This window comes from Phalacrocorax carbo, chromosome 3 (genome assembly GCF_963921805.1).
Source record: "Phalacrocorax carbo chromosome 3, bPhaCar2.1, whole genome shotgun sequence".
Lineage (NCBI taxonomy): Eukaryota > Metazoa > Chordata > Aves > Suliformes > Phalacrocoracidae > Phalacrocorax > Phalacrocorax carbo.
In genome coordinates, this window is record NC_087515.1 from 88,647,747 (window position 1) to 88,665,694 (window position 17,948).

The window sequence follows — 17,948 nt, forward strand, 5'->3', positions numbered from 1 at the left end:
AATGTTTGCTGGCATGTTTTTCTAATTGTCTACATTAAAGAACATGTATAGGTAGGGCCTGAGTCACAGTCCACGGAAACTGATAAAAGTCTTTCACTGACGCTTAGAAAGCTTAGTATGTGTCATGTAGCTGGTGTCTGACAATACATCCAATTACAGGAAAAAATACAATACTAAACTCATTCTAGCAGATCTAACACCCAGTATGTGGAAGGATATGCGGAGATTTTTCTCCCCAAAGGGATTTTTGAAAAGCAGTTTCTGTAGAGAAGAGGTAGATATGGGAATTCACAAAGTGATTTTTCTGAAGAAGCTTTAACGTTTTCCAGTAACAGCCTGCACCCTTTTAGTGCATAAAGCCAAACTCCAAAACTTCAAACTACTGGAACACAGCGTGAACCTCAGAGATTAAGGAAATTAATTTCAAGCGAGTACGGAGTCATCTTCGTACCTCCTTCCCTTTCTCAAGGACCTTAACCTCTCTGAGTAACTCCCTAAAAGTCCAGCTGGACAAGGACAGTTTCATACCCATACTGAGTGAAGGTTTGAGTACAAGGATAATAGCTTTATTTGCGTTAATCTCAACTAGTTACAGCGCGTAAAACCAGCAGTGGAAAGAAGTGGCATGGACTTCAACTCTAGCTCTGTGAACAGGAATGGATCACAGGTACTATGTTCTCTGAGGCAAAGTCCATTCCATGATGTCCATCATACGTTGTCACTGTGCTATGAAGCCTGAAGGGGTGAGAAGGTGATAGAGTATTTCTAGGGAATAACAAACGTATTTCAAACAAAAAAAGAAATTTTTTTTTCCTTTCTCTAAGGAATGCTCCGAAGAGATGAATTTACAACCTATACAAGGTCATTGCCTAAAACGACATTTGCCGACTTATTCTTAAGGTTCCCTGGATCAGTGATGCTGCAGGTGTATACGCTCGGATATTCTTCTTGCTCTCTACTTCCTTTTGAGTGAAGCTTTTTCAGGAAAGGGTAGCATGTGTTCTTGTAAAGCTTGTTCCACAATGCTTACTGACAGAAAGCAAAACTAACCTCAGAAGGGCAACGTTTGAGCATCTGATTTTATATGCATATATATATATGCATACATATAGTTTACCATAATTTAATTTGTATACAATAAACATGTATATTCAGATTCGATTTTTAAAAAGCCTGTGTCACTGCCAGGCTGATCCATTTGCTTTACTCCATATTCCTTTGCCTTTGGCCAGTTTCTTGGGGTATTTTCAGGACTGCGAACACCTCAAGAGAGAAACTGTGGTCTTCATTTATATTTGCACAGTATGTTATGTATATTTTGTAAAATACAGCCATATAAACAAGTCTGTATATATTTTCTCAGGTACTATATTATAGCTTTTGCATATATTATTATTCACGGGCTTTATATACATGCATATCCATAATATACTTATCTATAGGCATGAACTTATGATGCAGAAGGTCTGAGAGAGTGCCTATGGGTAGTAAGCTTTTCTTTGTGTGACCGATCACGAGGAAAAGATTTCTGCCAGTACAGCAACCCAGAACTTGATCATCACGTACGCAGGTTTGTAGGCTGAAACACTGAAAACGCTCCTGGCTCTTTCAGGCCGTATAGGAGTTGATAACCCTCCAGCAGCCACTGGCTGCCCTGGTCTGCCTCCCACACTGAGGACCTCAGTTACTCCAGTAGTTTTAACCACAGCCTCTATTCAGGGCAAATTTTTTTCTAAGGTGTCCATATTCAGGCAGTAGACAAACTAGAAAGTGTAGCAACAGAATGCTGCTTTACTTTGTGGAATCCAGTCACTCCGCAGCCCAGCTCCAAAGACTGAGTCATGCTTTCCGCTTACGTAAGTCAGATGAGTTTCTCATATATTATGCCACACTTTTCCCTACTGCTAGTCATCTCCCGTTGTGAAATTTCAGTTGGTTCATTACTTTATCCATAGTCAAAGCACACTACTACCATGAGATTTTATTTTATGCAGTAGACCATATATTCTTAAATGTTACAGCTGGGTATTTTTTACAGTGTAGAACTGAAAATCATCTTTCACAGCTGATGTGAATAAGGCCTCAGGTGTCTAGTGCAAACCATAAGAACCCTGGGGATCCCAGTGCTAGTCCTCCAGGAATGACAGGCACCTTGCTTATAAGCCTGTTGCCCAGCTGCATCTGTTACTTCAAGTGCTCCATTTCAGCTGCGGAGGAACAACAGCAAGGCATCTTGTTTTTCAGTCCAGAAAGTCAGTGTTTGAAGTCACAGCTGTCGTCCTTCTTCAAGAATAGTAGCCCTCTGGACAGGGAGATGCCTTCTTCCTTCTGTGCAGACACACATCTTTCCAATTCTTTTCCAGAAAGGTCTCCTAAGTAAATCATCTGCCATGCCTGCATGTTAGAGCTGAGACTGTTCATGTCACCTGTAGTGGTGTGAGATTTACATGTCATCATTACAGCACGCACACGTTTGGTGGTGTAGTCTGACAGCCTGTGGCGACTATCCCAAGCATGGTACCCAATTCAGGGACCTGGATTTAAAGCAGCTCCATCCCAAGCTCGCTGTGTGCTCCCTGCCTCTACAGGTTAAACTAACACTGTAATACCTCAGAGGCTTGAGCTGAAAATATTATATTCCCAGAATGAAACCCTGAAGGAAAATGTAAGATTTAAACAAAGAGTTGAAAGTGAGCTGCTTATACTGCATCCATTAGTCTGTTAGTTTTATTACTCTTACAGAAAGGAGGGTGTAGTCTATGTTCTACTAAACGTCTGGGTTGTCTTCTATTGGAAATGTTATTAAGAACTGTATCGTAATCTCGCACTAGGGAACGACTCCAGGAGTTGATTTTGCTATTTTTTGCTGTTTCCTGTTTGCTTTAGACAGGAAAAGTAACTGTACTTTAATTCATATCATGTTAAGTCTGTGAGGTCGTGGTGCCCCCTAATGTCTTAAAGACTAAAGACTGGTAATTTTGTTGCTGACTTCCTCTCAAAGCTCGCTATAGCAAGAACACTGTAAATGACATTTTATTTTCTCAAATATGTTGCAGGACTCAGACCTTTGCATCAACATCCATTTTTGGTATTGCATACACATAAGGAATAAAATTACTTTCTTTTAAAATCTTATTTTCATTTTCATACCTGGAAAAACAACTTGCCTAAGAAGTTAGGTTCTTAATTATATGTTGACACCAAACAAAAAGGCATGAACTAAAAAATGCTGAGCTCCTAGCATTGTCTTTTGATTTTTAAGAGTCAGTGCATACTCAGTATTTTTAAATGTAGCAGCCTACATATATGTCAGAGAACCTAACCGTATTAACTTTCACTTTTAGATTTTAATGTTTTCATTGTACTGTTTTTTAGGGTTTTTTTCTTCTGATACTGTTAGAATCTAAGTGCTATTGGCATAAAATATGACTACAGTAACAAAGAAGTTTACAATATTTATTCAGATTTAGACAGTACTCACCCCTCCCCACAAAAGCTTCATGCATGCTGAAAGTAAATCAGTCATAAAGGAACATTGTACTAGTTGTCAACTTTGTCATAAGTCAGTTTGCCATGAACATTAGAACCAATAAGCAAGGAACGAATTAACTGAATCAGTTACACCGCAAAATATATTTTACTGTGCTCCATACACAATAACTTCCAAGTTTATGGCCTCAAGTTTCTTTCCAGGTGAACGTCTATACCATGAAGCTGAAAAATAATACTGTATGAATCATGTTTGCATACAGTTAGCTTCTTTCACAATCACTTTCACTTAAATTCTGTTGTAGTCTCAGTTTAGCAAATAATGTTTGATCTTTGTTTTTTTTAAGAAAATGTATTTACTAGATAGAGTCAGAAACGTCTGTTTCATAGAACATACTGAGGGATGTTTTTGTTTTCTTATTACATTCATTATTACTTTATGAACACATGGTAAATAATGTTTTACTGAAACAGAACAGTAATAGGGTTGCTGACCTATCTCAATACAGAAGCGGACAACACCATGTGTTCTTTCTTCAGGCAAAACACCTAATTTATCCACTTGGCATAGAACAAGTAACTTAAAACATCTGGCTACTTACAATATTAGTATATGAAATTAGAAGTGTAAGAAAATTCATCAGCAACAATTTGGGCAAATGTTCAGTTGGTGATTAGGAAAAAAAGTTACAGTGTGTGGGCCGGGGGTTGGTGTGTGGTTTTTTTACGGTTTTAAGTTAAGGGAGAACACGAATGGAGCTCTCCATACCTTCCATTACCTGAAACAATGTGGCTGAGCTGAAACCAAAGAAGTCAACACACCCATGGCGCAGAGGATGAACCGCATCCTGGGAAGCTGACTTCTTGATCATAGTGTCTGCTCTGCCAGGAAAAGGATTTAAATTGGTGAGCAGAAACCTGAGTAAGGATACAGGCATCTGAATGCCTGTGGATTAAAGAGAATCGATATACAGAAAAGAGGGAATGTTATATCATAGACTGTTAAAACACTTGAAGATGTTTTCTCAACACAATCCTGGAAACAACCACTACGTCCACCGATGCCTTCCCTGTTCAAACACAGCTAGGTCGGCTTTTGAAACCGAGAGGAGCTTGGTGCCCTCTGCTGGTACATCAGGAAAAAGTCATCTTAACGTCACTGCGTCAAGCAGGAAAGTATGTTGGTCCACAAAGACCGTTTGATGTTGCACACAAACATCACCCTCTGCCTGCATAAACTGTTTCAAAGTGTCTAACATGGCGAAGTCCAGGGTCAACTATATATATGCACAACATGTAACATCAGGCGTAAATAACCAAGTTCTCCAGGCCAGAAGGACACCTCAAGGCAGCACTAGAGCAAGTTAAGAGCAGAATCACCCAAAATCTGTGTTCTATCCATGGGAGGAAATGCAGCAACACGTTCTCAAACATGTGAATACTCTATTACTCTGCTGGAGAATGCTGGACTTTTGGGTGATTGAATTTTCCCTATGTAAAATTCCCTAAGGAATACACTAAACAATGACATGAACAGGGCTTATTCCCTGCTTCTACATTCCCTGTCCTATATTCCACCTCTTAATGTAACATTTATAGCATATTCAATCTTAAAATCTAGATGAAAACCACCATTCCTATGTCACCATCAACCAATCAACAGAACACCACGCATCTTGCTCAATAGCGAATATGACACTGTTTTGTTGAGGGAAAAAAAAAGGAACAACCTGCTTCTCCCTTTCTCATTCAACAACTGGCTTCAAAGCGTCATCATTTTCGGGACCTGATGTGGAGCAAGACGGTATTGTGGCAGCAGACCTAAGTGTCACAACTCAGGAAAAGCCCTCCAGCATGGTGGAAGTGCAGCTGCTCTGCTGAATGGCCACCCACATTACGCTAATTTGCCAGAGGGGCTTCCTCAGCTCTGCTCAGCCAATGCCAGAACCACCATAAGGCTAAACTATGGAAGATGCTAGGCTAAGATAATTTTGGCCATATGCTTTATTTTAACTCCCTACCTTATATTTAAAATTTCAAATATTTTATTTGCCTCGTGCACTGCTGAATAAAAACAGATGTCCATACCCTCCCAGTTTAACTATACATTTTTATATGGTATTTTTGCTCTGTAGCTGTTTAGTTTATTTTAAAAACGTATCGGAATCTTAAAGCTAGATGATGAGAACAGAGATTATGTCTCGTTCATGATATATTTTTGTACTATTCTTCACCTCTGCAAATGATTTCGTTCCTAATTTTGCCATACTGCTGATGTTACTGTACGTTGATCCTAATTTACTGAAATCAGAAACTGAGTATTGCAGTTCTTTGCTTCTTGCTCTTTCTGAACACTCCCTGCACTCAAGTTTCACTTTCTTTTCTGGCTGGTCTTCGGCACCACCTGGTGTCTGACTGTTGCTCATTTGTTCTGTAACGGAAAAATCAGCACCTTATTTCAAACATCATAAGTAACATTCTGATGGAAACGTGCTTAACAGTTAGGGGAAATAATTTAAATAATCTTTCGCTGTAGCAAGGCTTTTAATTTTAGTTAGAATGAGAAGATTAATATCTGATGGTGACAAAAGCCTTAGAGGACAAAATTTAGAAACTTCTAATGTAGTAGGAGAACGTAATGACTCACATATGCAAACTACTTAACTGACTACCTCAATTACTATGAGAGGATATTCTAGGGAAGAAACTATGCCTAACAAAATCTAGAGTGATAAAATGCAGCAGGAAACATAGTCACTCTATAATGAAGTTTGTAATAAATTCTAGACAAATCATTTCCATTGTCTTCACATGTTCACAGAACCCAAGGGCTTCCTATTGTACCTGTACATACAACAGTGGTTAGCTCTGCAAGCTGTTGCACCTACTTACTTGCAAAGACAGCATACCTGGCTTATGGAAAAACAGAACGTCCAGAGAGAACAGTACTGAAATATAAGTAACAGGAAAATAAGCTATGAAAATAATCTATTGCTGTTGTTTCCCAACGCTTCACTGAAGCCACCTGTACTGGTTTTGGCTGGGATAGTTAATTTTCTTCGGAGTAGCTCATAAGGTGCTGCATTTTAGATTTGTGACCAAACCAGCTTTGATAACACAGGGATGTTTTGGTTACTGCTGAGCAGTGCTTACACAGAGCCAAGGCCTTTTCTGATTCTCACCCCACCAGCAACAAGGCTGGGGGTGCACAAGGAGCTGGGAGGGGACACAGCTGGGACAGCCAACCCCAACTGACCAAAGGGATATCCCACACCATATGATGTCATGCTCAGCATATAAAGCTGGGGAAAGATGAAGGAAGAGGAGGATGTTTGGAGTGATGGTGTTTGTCTTCCCAAGTAACTGTTAAGTGTGATGGAGCCCTGCTTTCCTGGAGATGGCTTAAACACCTGCCTGCTGATGGGAAGTAGCAAATGAATTCCTTGTTTTTCCTTATCTTTATCTCAACGCACGAGTGTTCTCACTTTTACCCTCTGATTCTCTCCGCCATCCCGCTGCAGGGGGAGTGAGCAAACGGCCGGCAGCCTGCTGGAGCTAAACCACACCACCGCCTTAAGTACTTTCATTTAGGCAAACACTTGCCAGGCTACAATTCTTCAGCTGAGTCCACACAAGTAGACCACTTTAAGCCCATGGAGGATTTTCAGAATGGGATTCTGTATAGGAACACAGGTTTTGTTACATGAACCCATCTGCAAGCCTCATCTTTCTAGCCATGCTTGAAGGCGCGATACACAGGCATCTCTGCTACACCAGCAAACCTATTACATGCAGACTAGAGTAGCTGCACTGTTAGCATGGCACAGGGATTCATCTATTTCCACCTTCAGTCCCAGCCATGAGGGAACATCCAGGGAAAGAGAAAAGCAGGGCAAACATGTCCATCCAAGCCTCCAGCTATTTTCAGCTTCCCGAGCCTGACGTAATCTGCTATTTCAGAAGCCTGCATTTACTTTCTCTCTCAAATACCAGCCATCCCCTGAAGCCCACGTAACCCCTTCACAAGGGCAGCAGCCTCCGCCGGGGGGGGGGGGGGGCGGCAGCAGCCTCCGCCGATCCCTCCAGCTCCTTCCACCCGAGCTCCTGCGAGCGGGGCCTCCCCGGCCCCTCAGCCCCGACTCGGAGGCGCCCCTGGCAGCCTGTCACCGCCTCTCCTCGCAGGCCGCCTCCTCCCCAGCCTGAAGACCCCTAACCTAGGCTGCCCTCTTCAAGGGAAAAACCTTCCTCACTTTGCACTGGGAATCTTTTCCTGCCCCAACGCGCCTTCTCCGGAGAGGCGGGAAGCGAAGCTCGGCCGGCACCTCAGGCTCCCGTGGCTGGGCTGGGCTGGGCTGCGCAGCGCAGCCCGGCACAACTAAACGCTCCGCTGCACCCTCCCTGCCTGTCCCGCAACGAGCGGAAGGTCCCGCTGCCGAGCCCCTTCTCCGCCCCGCCCGAGGGCCCCGGGGCAGCAGCAGGGCCGCCCCGCCACCGGCCGGGCACCCCCACCGCCCCCGGAGCCGACCCGGCAGCGGAAGCGGCGGCGTCCGCCGCGGTGCAGTGTGGGCCAGCGGCGGCTGAGGCGGAGCTGGGTCTGAATGAAGGCGCCGCGGGCGAGGGGCCGCCGCCGCTGAGTGCCCCGGGGCCACGCCGCGCTGCCCCGCACCCCGCGCCCCTCTTCCCCTCCCTTCCCCCGCGGGTGGGCGGGCAGCGGCGGCCGGGCCCCGCCATGTCCTACAACAAGATCCCGCCGCGCTGGCTCCACTGCCCCAGGAGGGGGCAGCCCGTGGCAGGTGAGCGCCCGGCCCGGTCCTGACCGGTCCCGCCCCGGGGCGGCTGTGTGGCGGCAGCGGGGACAGCCCCCTCCCCTTCCCTCCCCTCCGGGTCCCGCCAGTCCCGTCCCGGCCCCCCCACTCCTCCACAGTGCAGCCCCACGGGGCGGGCGGGGGCCTCCCTGGGGCCGCCGCGGCCCCTCGGCCCCTGGCCTGGCCGAGGCTCTCTGTCCCGTCCCGCTGAACTCCCTGGGCCGGCGTTTGTCCCGGGGCTAGCTTCCCCCGGGGCGGCTGTTCTGCCTGGAGCCCGGCCCGCAGCGGGGCTCCGCCGGGACTCGCCCTCTGCCGGCCAGGGCAGCCCCCGAAACCCACCCGCCTGGTTCCCTCGCAGCGGTTCAGGCCCCTCCTGCCCGTGGGGGCGTTCGTGCTGGGTTCCCCCTTCGCACTCCTTAAGTTTAGGACTAAAACTTTTCCTGGTCGTCACGTCTGATGAGAGGGGCGGCAGCCGGGCGCGCAGGAGCTGCCGTGCTGCAGCATGCCTCAGCCCTGTCGAGCCCCTTCTGCACCCTCTTCTTTCCTTGTTTGTTTGGTTTTCCTGATGTTTATTAGTGTTGATCTGTTACTGTGCCGACTGACAGTGACCTGCCAGTCACTGGCGTGTTCCGAAGCCGTTTAGCTGGAGGATGAGTTTAAGTGTCGAACTCCAAAGTTTCATTTGTATTTCAGGTTTTGTCAGTAATTGCTGTCATCTTGGATGTTCTTACCCGTAACACACTGCCCGTCTCGGTTGTTGCTGGGTATCTAGCCTTGCTGGCATCTCTTGGCAGTGAATTAGGTATCATGTAAACGCACTTTTTTTTTGACTGTGAGTTAACTACCGTACTGACTTAAGGTGGATGTTTCCCCTGCTGCCTGGCATGAGATAGAGTAAACAAACTTTGCTCGTTTTAGTTTTCTCAAGTTCTTTCCTTCATTGGGTAAGCAATTCCAACCCCCGGGGTTTTTTTCCCCCCAATATTTTCTAGTTTTCACTCCTTTCATCTTCCTATCTGTGATAATTTAAAGGTATTTTTTTTCAAAACACAGCACTTGCTACTCGGTGTGCTATTCTAGATGGCACTGTGCCATAATTTGCTTAATAGTTACAACTCCTCCATTCTCCATCCCACGGTTCCATATCATCATCTTACGTTTTTTTTGACGGCAGTTGGTTGTGGAGCTGAAGACACTGATGACTGTTTACAGGTTCATTTAGAACCTGGTGAGACATATCAGTAGGCTTAATTTTCCCATCAACATGCATTATTTGACATTTATCAGTATTTATTTTCAGTTGTTCATTTTGTGTGTTATTAGTTTCCTTCAGGTTCCTTATATTTCTCTGAACTTGACTCAGTTAAATAACAGCATTGTTGTATTGCTCATCCCCGCTCCACTCTCTCTTTCCTGATCACTGGCAAGTGCGTTGCTTTGTACCTAATAAGAGATTTGATAGCCTAGGTTGTTAGCCTTTGACCAGAACAAAAATAGACTAATGACTTTATTCTTTGTTTTTTCTTCTCAGCAAGTTCTTGATCTCTATAAGTTGTCGCTTTTGCTTGTTTGTCTGTCTGTCTTTTAAGCTTCTCAAAAATAGCAACATGGAGTAAGCAAGAATGCAGGTCATCAGCATGTCATCTGCTGTGCCATCACTGCTTGTGTGTTTGTTTATTCAGTAACTGCAAGGTAATTCTTTTCCATTCGGTGTGATCATGCACAAGAAGTTACTGCACAAAAAAAAAAAAGAAGAAAGTGCTTTGTTAATTTCCTTTGGCTGCTTTATCATAATGTATTCTTATATTAGTTCACCTGATTTTTAGTTTTTTTGTGTGTACAGCTTGCCAAAAGTCATAGTACACCATCAGTCTTCTCTTGTTTTTTGCTATTTTACATTCAAAGGCATCTAACAGTTCTATTGAGAGGTAATTTTTGGAGTTTTTTGATGTTGGTGCTGTCTCTCAGATGTGTTATATTCTGGTTTTAATTAGCATTTCAATCAAATCTCTAAGCATCTGTGCATGACTTTATTCCCATCTGATAGTGTAATAGTAATAATGTTGCTGAGCAAGGTTTGTCTGGCTTCTGTGGACTGATTAATCAAGTGTTTGGTCGTGACCCTCTTGTCTTATGGTTGTGGCATCTAGAATTTCTAGGTGACCTCAAATACAAGTACTGATGAGGCCTGGAGCTCTTCTATTGGCGTGATTGGATTCATTCAGGCCAACAGAAGCCTTCATTCTGAACAAGGTGAATTGATCTGTGTCTCCCATTATTTTCCAGTTTATTTCTTTAAGTATTGGTGTTTTTCTGCCACTTTCTGGTTTTATGGTACAGCAGTTCTTCAGAATGGCACATTTTCACAATTATTGCATTGTGGTAGCACCTGCCTCAATCTTGTACCTGACAAAAAGAGCTTTCTCTGAACTCTTAGGTCTGAAGTGATCATGTTGTTTCAGTCTTACTGCCTTGGCATTGCCATCTTTACAGGTACCTACTTTTTATGACCACTGAAAACCCAGTCCATTTTGGTTTTGCAATGGGAAGTGCTAGCAAGATATTGAAGAAGACGAGAAGTGTCTTAGCAGTGTCTTTCAGTCTCCTTCTGTTGATTCATGTTAGTTAATCCTGTTCTAGACATGCAGTGTGCAGAACAGAGAGATGTTATTAAAAAAATCCATACTGCATATGGTTATAGAGAAAGCACTATGTTTATATATAAAAATAATATTTAAGAATAGAAGAGTAACGCCTTCAGTTCCAGAATTTGCTGAGCTATAGCTTATTGTGGTTGAGGAGAATAATCTAATGATGGATTGTCATTGTCATCATTTTACACTCTTTCCTAGGCATCTGTTAATGACCTGTTTTTGTGATGAGATACTAGGTGAAATGCACGCTTTGACCCAGCATAGCGGTTCTTGAAACAGAAGGCTGTTAGTTTATAGGGTGTTGTGGGTTTTTTTTTTAATTGCAGATTTTACTATTTCATCTTATTCAGATTTCCCTTTCTTAACCTTAGTCACCTTACACAGTCTAGTCTTCCTCATCAATGGTCAATCTAAGCATACTATGGTCATAAATAATTAGTGGCTGCTGTACACATATTGAATTGATGGCTACACGGCACAGAAAATTAGACTAAATTAAGGGTAGCTTTTTCACTGGTATGCTCTGGAATTAAACTTTTAAAAGATTAAAAAATGTGCCAAAACTTGAGCATGTGTATGTAGGAAATTTGAAATCTTATATTGTTCACTTTGATTTCTGTCAGATTTATCCACTTGATGTGTATGCTCTGACAGACTGCACTCTTATTTTTAGAATTTGTACCTATTTTTCAACATATAGAAATACCATCTGTTATACAGGCAACTAATTTGGAAAATGGTTTTTAATATCCACTTTCCAAAACTATTTGACAAATTTGAACTTAATTGTGGAAGTAGGTAATCATCAGGTGTCAAGGTTCCAGTAATATTTTGAAATGAATTTGAAAGTCCTATCAAGGAGTTAAAATTATTATCATAACTCAGTTTAGATACACTAATGACTTGGGGTGCTTTGATAGCCATGTAAAATAGCACCTTGTTACTGTCAGATCATCTAGTTCAACATAAAGAATTGGTTATTTAATTTTCAAATGCTTACGCGTGGGGGCTTAAGTTGAGTTGCAGTCAGTTTTCACTACAACACTTCTTTAGCATAAGATGTAGGACAGAACTGTAGCGAAGATGGAAGCTACTCCCTCACTTATACTTTCCGGTATTACTCAGAAAGGCTAGAAATCTTTCTTAGAATTAAAGAGTTGAAGTGTGGATTTTCTGTAGCTTAATGATGCTTGCTTGGAAGGGGCTTATATGCACGCTGGGAAGGAGGATTTTCAAGCTTCCGTGCAAAGATCAAATTTGCCAGGCAGAGAAATTTGGTTTTCTGTTATAAGAGGAACACTATATGAGATCGTATTCAAGATCTTTAATACATGTGTAGCAGTCACCATTTAGAAAAATGCAAAAATGTAAATTATTCCTAATTTAAAATAGTGCTTACTGCAGAGGAAGAATATGAGTTTATATTGCAGAGAAATGTAATTTATTTAAAAACAAAACCCAAACAAACAAAACCCCTGAAACAACACAAAAAAACCCCAACCCAAAACCCCAAAGGGGAAAAAAAACCCCACGCCCAAAAAACCCCAGAGCCATTGATTTAATAATGTGATAAAAATTTCCTCAATTTGTAACCAGATTACATGCATTCACTGCTCTCTTCTAATCTTGGCAGGCAGCTTGTTTGCTGCCCTGTAAGCTCTGTGTCTCAATGATACCACCAAACTGCAATTTGTAGAAGCTGGGCACCTAAAGACTTCCAAAGATCTGTGTTTGATCTTTGGAAGAGACAGTAAATGGGCTCTGTTAAAATACTCATCCCTTCCACAGCTGTGTAAAGGTGTTCTAATGCTGCAGGGGATACTGACTAGGCTACTTTGTCTGTATTTTCCTGGTGATAAACAGGAACGTGGTGTGGTTGCTCAGAAGGAAATCAGAGTGAAAATCATACACTAAATGAAGGTCCGCTACTGAGAAGAGAACGAACATGTTTTGTTCTCCATCTTCTAGAACAGAGAGTCTTCAGGGCGATTTTCCGGTAGCGTCTGTTGAAAGATGTACAGTCTTAACCTCCAGGCACTGTTTTCCAAGTCTCTTTTCTCAGCATCTCTTAAAGGATGGTAGTTTCCTTACATATCCGTTGACTCTTTTGTCAGTGCAGCTCCTTTTCTTAATTGAATGCCTTGGCTAAAAAAAGTTTAGTTACATTCTTCATGTCTATAATGGGTGAATGAATGTATTAGGATGGGAGTGAATGTATTTAGATGGCAAAGCTAAAGTTTAAGGCGTCCTTGGCATTTTGCAAAACTTATGGTAATGATAGGTTTTTGCATTAAGATCATCCACAATTAGGATTTACATAATCAGTGTGTACAGAGGAAGATTGCAAATTAATGTGGAAGGGTTAATAGTGATTGAGGGAGGCTGAATGATAGTGTTGAAGATGACAAGGAACACAAAGAAGCAAGAACATTAAAGTAGATAGATGAAGAAATGAGTTAATGGAGGGGAGTTAGCCAGCCAAACAGCTGTGGCCAGGGAGGAGGATGTATAACTGGTGGAATGAAAAGGCAAAGGGAAATAAAGTGAAGTTAGGAGTCTTTTGAACAGTCAAATAAGTTGAAGTGAGTATAAATTTTTTACTATTTAATGTGTATGTTGACTGTGTGAATAACTTTCCTTTTAGCTGTACAGTTTGGAATGGTATCAGACAAGTGTAACAGTGGGGGTGTTTCTTGTGCTGCTGACTAGCATCAAACCTGAGCTAACAAGTCACGTAAAGCTTCTCAGTTTCCATAACTGTCTGCCTTCTGTGGTTTATAATGTCTCTTGCCTAGAAGTTAAATGCTTAAGGCCCTGTAAGATATTTTGATAGAATTCAAGGCTACAGAGAACTCTGTGAACCTTATTGTATAGAGAAACCTCTCAGCGGCATTCATTTAGTAAAAATGGTATGCATTTTTCTATTTTTACAAAGATTAGTGAGCTTCTCTGTCAAAACTTGGATTCTAGCTGAGTACAATGGGTGTTTTAGTATCTTTTCGTTCCATGTGGTTTTGTTTTGCTGAAAACAAGAGGATTTTGTTTATTTTATTATGAGGAAATGTTCTGTCTTGATGAGAAAGCATGAGTAATTTAGAAAAATTTTTTAAGATTAGTGCTGGGAGTGCTGATTCACTTGAGGATCTGAAACGGAACATTTAAATATGGTGTAAAGATTAGTGGATGGTGGCTGTTACTCTACACAGCTGAACAGGTGCATCAGATGGTTTAAGGAATAGTATTGGAAGGTGTTACGTTTTTCCTTAGTTTAAAATATTTTGTAGGTATTTGTGTTTCTGAATAGGAAAAGCTTTCTAAAAGTTACTAAAGTTAAAAAAAAAAAGGTAATAATATGTAGAATGAAATGTCTTTTTTTTCCCCCTCTAGGAAATAGGTAGGTTAACTGCTATTAGAGGCATTTTAGAAATGTAACTCAACAACATCAATATGTAGCAGCACTTCTTTTCCTGGGAAATTTATGTCTGGTGCTCCAGTTTGGATTTCTTCCTGCATTAAAAAACCATTTTTGCTGCTCTTTTTTGCCATACAATTATATGATTGCATTTCTTTTGGTTTTAGAAGGGCTGTCTTTTTAACAGCACAGAAACAGTTTTATTTTTAAAACAAACAAACCATGGGAAAAAAGGAAAGTTCTAGGGCAATAGAATTTTTGTTTTCTTGAGGGAGGGTTTATTTGATCAATCTTGGGATATAATTCATTTAAATATTTTCATAGCTATTTAGAAATGCTGAGGTTCTCCCAGTTTTACTCCCTGCCTACATAATTAACCTTGGTGTGGCTGGGCAGATATGCCAGGTCTCTTTCTTACTATCAGTTTGCATTCATTTTCCACAGCTAACTGCAGTGCAGGGTGCAGTGCAGGAGAGGAGGTGTGCTGCTTCCCAGGCAGACGTGGTGGCAGTGACTCTAAGTTCTGGTCTGTTTGGAAGCACAGAAAGAGATGTTGGGTCCGTACGTGCTGCTCAAATGCCATGCTTGGAGGGAAAGGCATGCCTGTAGCTTGCTTCAGAAAGGAAGAGCTAGATATCTCTTAATGAGATTATTGCAGATATTCTGTGGTGGACATGATGGATGAAAAATAAAATTAACATTAAAAAAAAATAATTGGGTTTCTAGTGAGTGATGGATGTAGTCCAGTAATTACTAATTCCCGTGAAGTTTTTGTTGTGGTTTTGTAACTTCCCTGATGTCTGAACCACATCTAGATGTTGTGTTTTGGAGGGAAGGTTGAACACTGCCACAGAGCTCTTCCAATAGGCCTTAAGGAGCATGTTAGAAAGATCTGTAGTGCGCAGATGTTCTGGACCAAATGCATTTATTTTTTTTCAGCGATCTTTACCATGTTTTATGTTTGCAGGTAATCAAAGCTGATGTTTACAAGGGTGGGTAACAAACTGTCATTTAAAATGCTATTTTCATGTTTTTAAGTGTACCGAGTTTAAATTTATTCTGTTTTGCGCTGTAGCTCCACAGCTTCCATCACACTAAAAGCTAGCTAAAAATGTTAAATTACTTTGTTTTAGACGAGCTGATCTGTATTTCCTTTAAACTTCTAAACTTATTTGTGAATTCGGAGAACTCGTAGTTTAAAAGTATTCCAATTCCACTGTTATTGATACTTCTCCTGCTATTATTCTTCGTTGAAGGTGAACCTCTAAATCTGCTCAGCATGTTGCTTTGAAATCGCTAAGTTGTAAGTGTACATATACATGAGTATACATAAAATACTGCAAAATTTGATTATCTTTCATAGGGAAGTTTTTACCTTTGAAGACAATGTTAGGACCAAGATATGATGAACAGGTTGCTGAAGAAAATCGTTTTCACCCGAGTATGTTATCCAACTACTTAAAGAGTCTGAAGGTAAAGTTAAATTTTCTAGTAATTGAAATATTACTTTCATTATTAATGTTTATCAAATGTTGCTTTTCAGATTTAAGAAAAAAGTGGTTGATGGCTTTGTTTCGGACATCTGTACAGAAATATATTTTTTTGTTTATATTTTCAGGTTTTCTCTGCAATGCCTACATTTCCAAAAGTACTTTCTTATAGGCAAGAATTGTGCAAAATCCTGCAGTGTCTTCACTGTGTTAGCAGCAAGAATCTCACTCTTCTCTGTTATTACTGTTGCATCTTGGAGAGATGCCATTGCCAGAATTCAGATAGTCTGAGTTGGTAGTTTTACAAATGACTCTTGCCTATGGATATGATAAGTTGCAATTTTGCTTATAGGAGTGAAAGCGTTTAAAAGTGAAAGGAGAATTTCATAGAACTCTTCTGTAGTTTCAGTGCATAATTTCCTTCTTCTGACGCATAGAATGCGTTATGATATCTAACCAGTCATACATGATATGGAAGTAACAATTTATGGATTTCATTCAGTAACTTCATAGTGAAAAAAAATATGCATAAATAGAAAAAGAATTTTAGGAGTGTGGTTTGGGACCCAGGAAGGTGGTGGATGCTTTTATCATCCGCTCGGAGAGTTGTGCTTCTGGCTTATTTCTTCATTCTCTGTTTCATCCATTTCTGTCTGTCTACTTCAACTTGCATGTTGTTCTGCACTGTAGCACAACTTTGACAATAAAGGTGGGAAACAGGACTTCTCCAGCCTTTCGTGTAAGTCTGTGAAGTGTTATGCACAGTCCAGTACATCTGGAGATGTGGGAAATGGGACTTTGAACCTCCTAGGCAAAGAAAGGCCTACAACCTGATTCTTTTAATCTGTTCATTAAGCAGTTATGAAGAAGGTTAGCACTGGGTTTTTTTGACTGTGTGTTTTATTAAACTAAAAACGCTAGTGACATTTTTTCTGTGTGTTTTTTTTTCTGTTGATCAAAGTTAAATTAATTCTGAACTTGTTTAACAATATCAGAGCTTAAACATCAGAAGAATCAGGTGACTAAAATATGGGAATCTTCGTTTTACAAGTCTTATTTAGGCCTAGGTATGACATAGATGCTGAGCTACTCAGTATAGCAGCGATAGAAGTACCTGTGGGCTAATGTGGTAAGAAAGTACTGTCAGTGAAGCATATGTACCTGTTCTCAGGCGCTTGAACTGGTAGGATTTTTCTTGTTTGAATTCTTGGACCTATGCATCTAAATTCTACTTGGGTTCCTCTTTTATGCATTGTTGGTTTTGACTCTGACTGGCTTTAATGTGCATACCTAGAAATTTTCCAAAACCAATCTTATTGATGGTTTAAAGTAATGTAAAATTCTGCATATATTTTGAAGTTATAGAGAACTTCAGAGACTTACTTATAATTTCTGACTATTTGTGTGTTAGTGATTTGTCACCAAAAAAGAAATCATGGTGAGCCTTCGTAGTCTTTCCACTAGGCACATGAACTAGTTCCATTGCAATACTACAAACTCATAATGTTTTGAGGGACATCAGATGGTTAGACTCTGGTAGTACAATTACTGGCATGAGGATCCCCACTTATATTTTGGTAATTTTGGTTAATAAGCAGAACACAATTTCTCTCGAACACCCTGTTCTCACCAAATCTATTACATTTTCTTGAACACTGATATTGTTGCTAAATGTTTGCTATTTGAAAACACATGATTTTTTAATTTGCTGAGATACACAGTGGGTTAATGGGGTGCTATATTTGTAGAACAGCATTTTACCAACAGTCTGGCATGAGATGGATGAGCAATTGAGGAGGTCTTGAAATGTGGATTTTCCTAAGACAAAAGTAGCTCACTGTGCATGGTTCTCATCTGCTGTGTGTTTTACTGCTAAGACTTTGCAGACAGAATCACTTCTGAAACCTGGTCATTACTTAACCCCATGTAATTTATCTCCCAAATAAGAGACTTCAGCAGAAACTTTTACATCTGGATTTTGGTAATAGTGGGATACTGCTGCTACCACAGATTTTTGAAGGTACTGGTTCAGCATTTAAGACAATATCTGACTGGGAGGAGCTCTCTCTAACAAGATTCCCGTGCTATTCATTTTTCT

General features: G+C 41.1%; 1 protein-coding gene and 1 long non-coding RNA gene across 4 annotated transcripts in view; one reads left to right on the plus strand and one right to left on the minus strand.

Moving 5' to 3' along the window:
- Nucleotides 1–1,961: 1,961 nt before the first annotated feature.
- On the minus strand, nt 1,962–7,991 carry LOC135312635 (uncharacterized). The gene is made up of 3 exons (XR_010372267.1): nt 7,740–7,991; nt 4,269–4,371; nt 1,962–2,426 (listed from the first exon to the last, which is right to left on the minus strand). It is a non-coding gene; the product is annotated as an uncharacterized LOC135312635 (long non-coding RNA).
- Nucleotides 7,992–8,057: 66 nt separating this feature from the next.
- RNGTT (RNA guanylyltransferase and 5'-phosphatase) overlaps nt 8,058–17,948 on the plus strand; it is a 192,378-nt gene continuing 182,487 nt past the window's right edge. The window contains exons 1-2 of one of the 3 annotated variants that reach the window (XM_064447649.1): nt 8,058–8,282; nt 15,724–15,833. In XM_064447649.1, the coding sequence (XP_064303719.1) occupies nt 8,219–8,282; nt 15,724–15,833 (174 nt within the window). In that variant the 5' untranslated portion in view covers nt 8,058–8,218. The remainder of the gene's footprint in view (nt 8,283–15,723; nt 15,834–17,948) is intronic. The other 2 variants (XM_064447647.1, XM_064447648.1) reach the window with 2 other exon arrangements.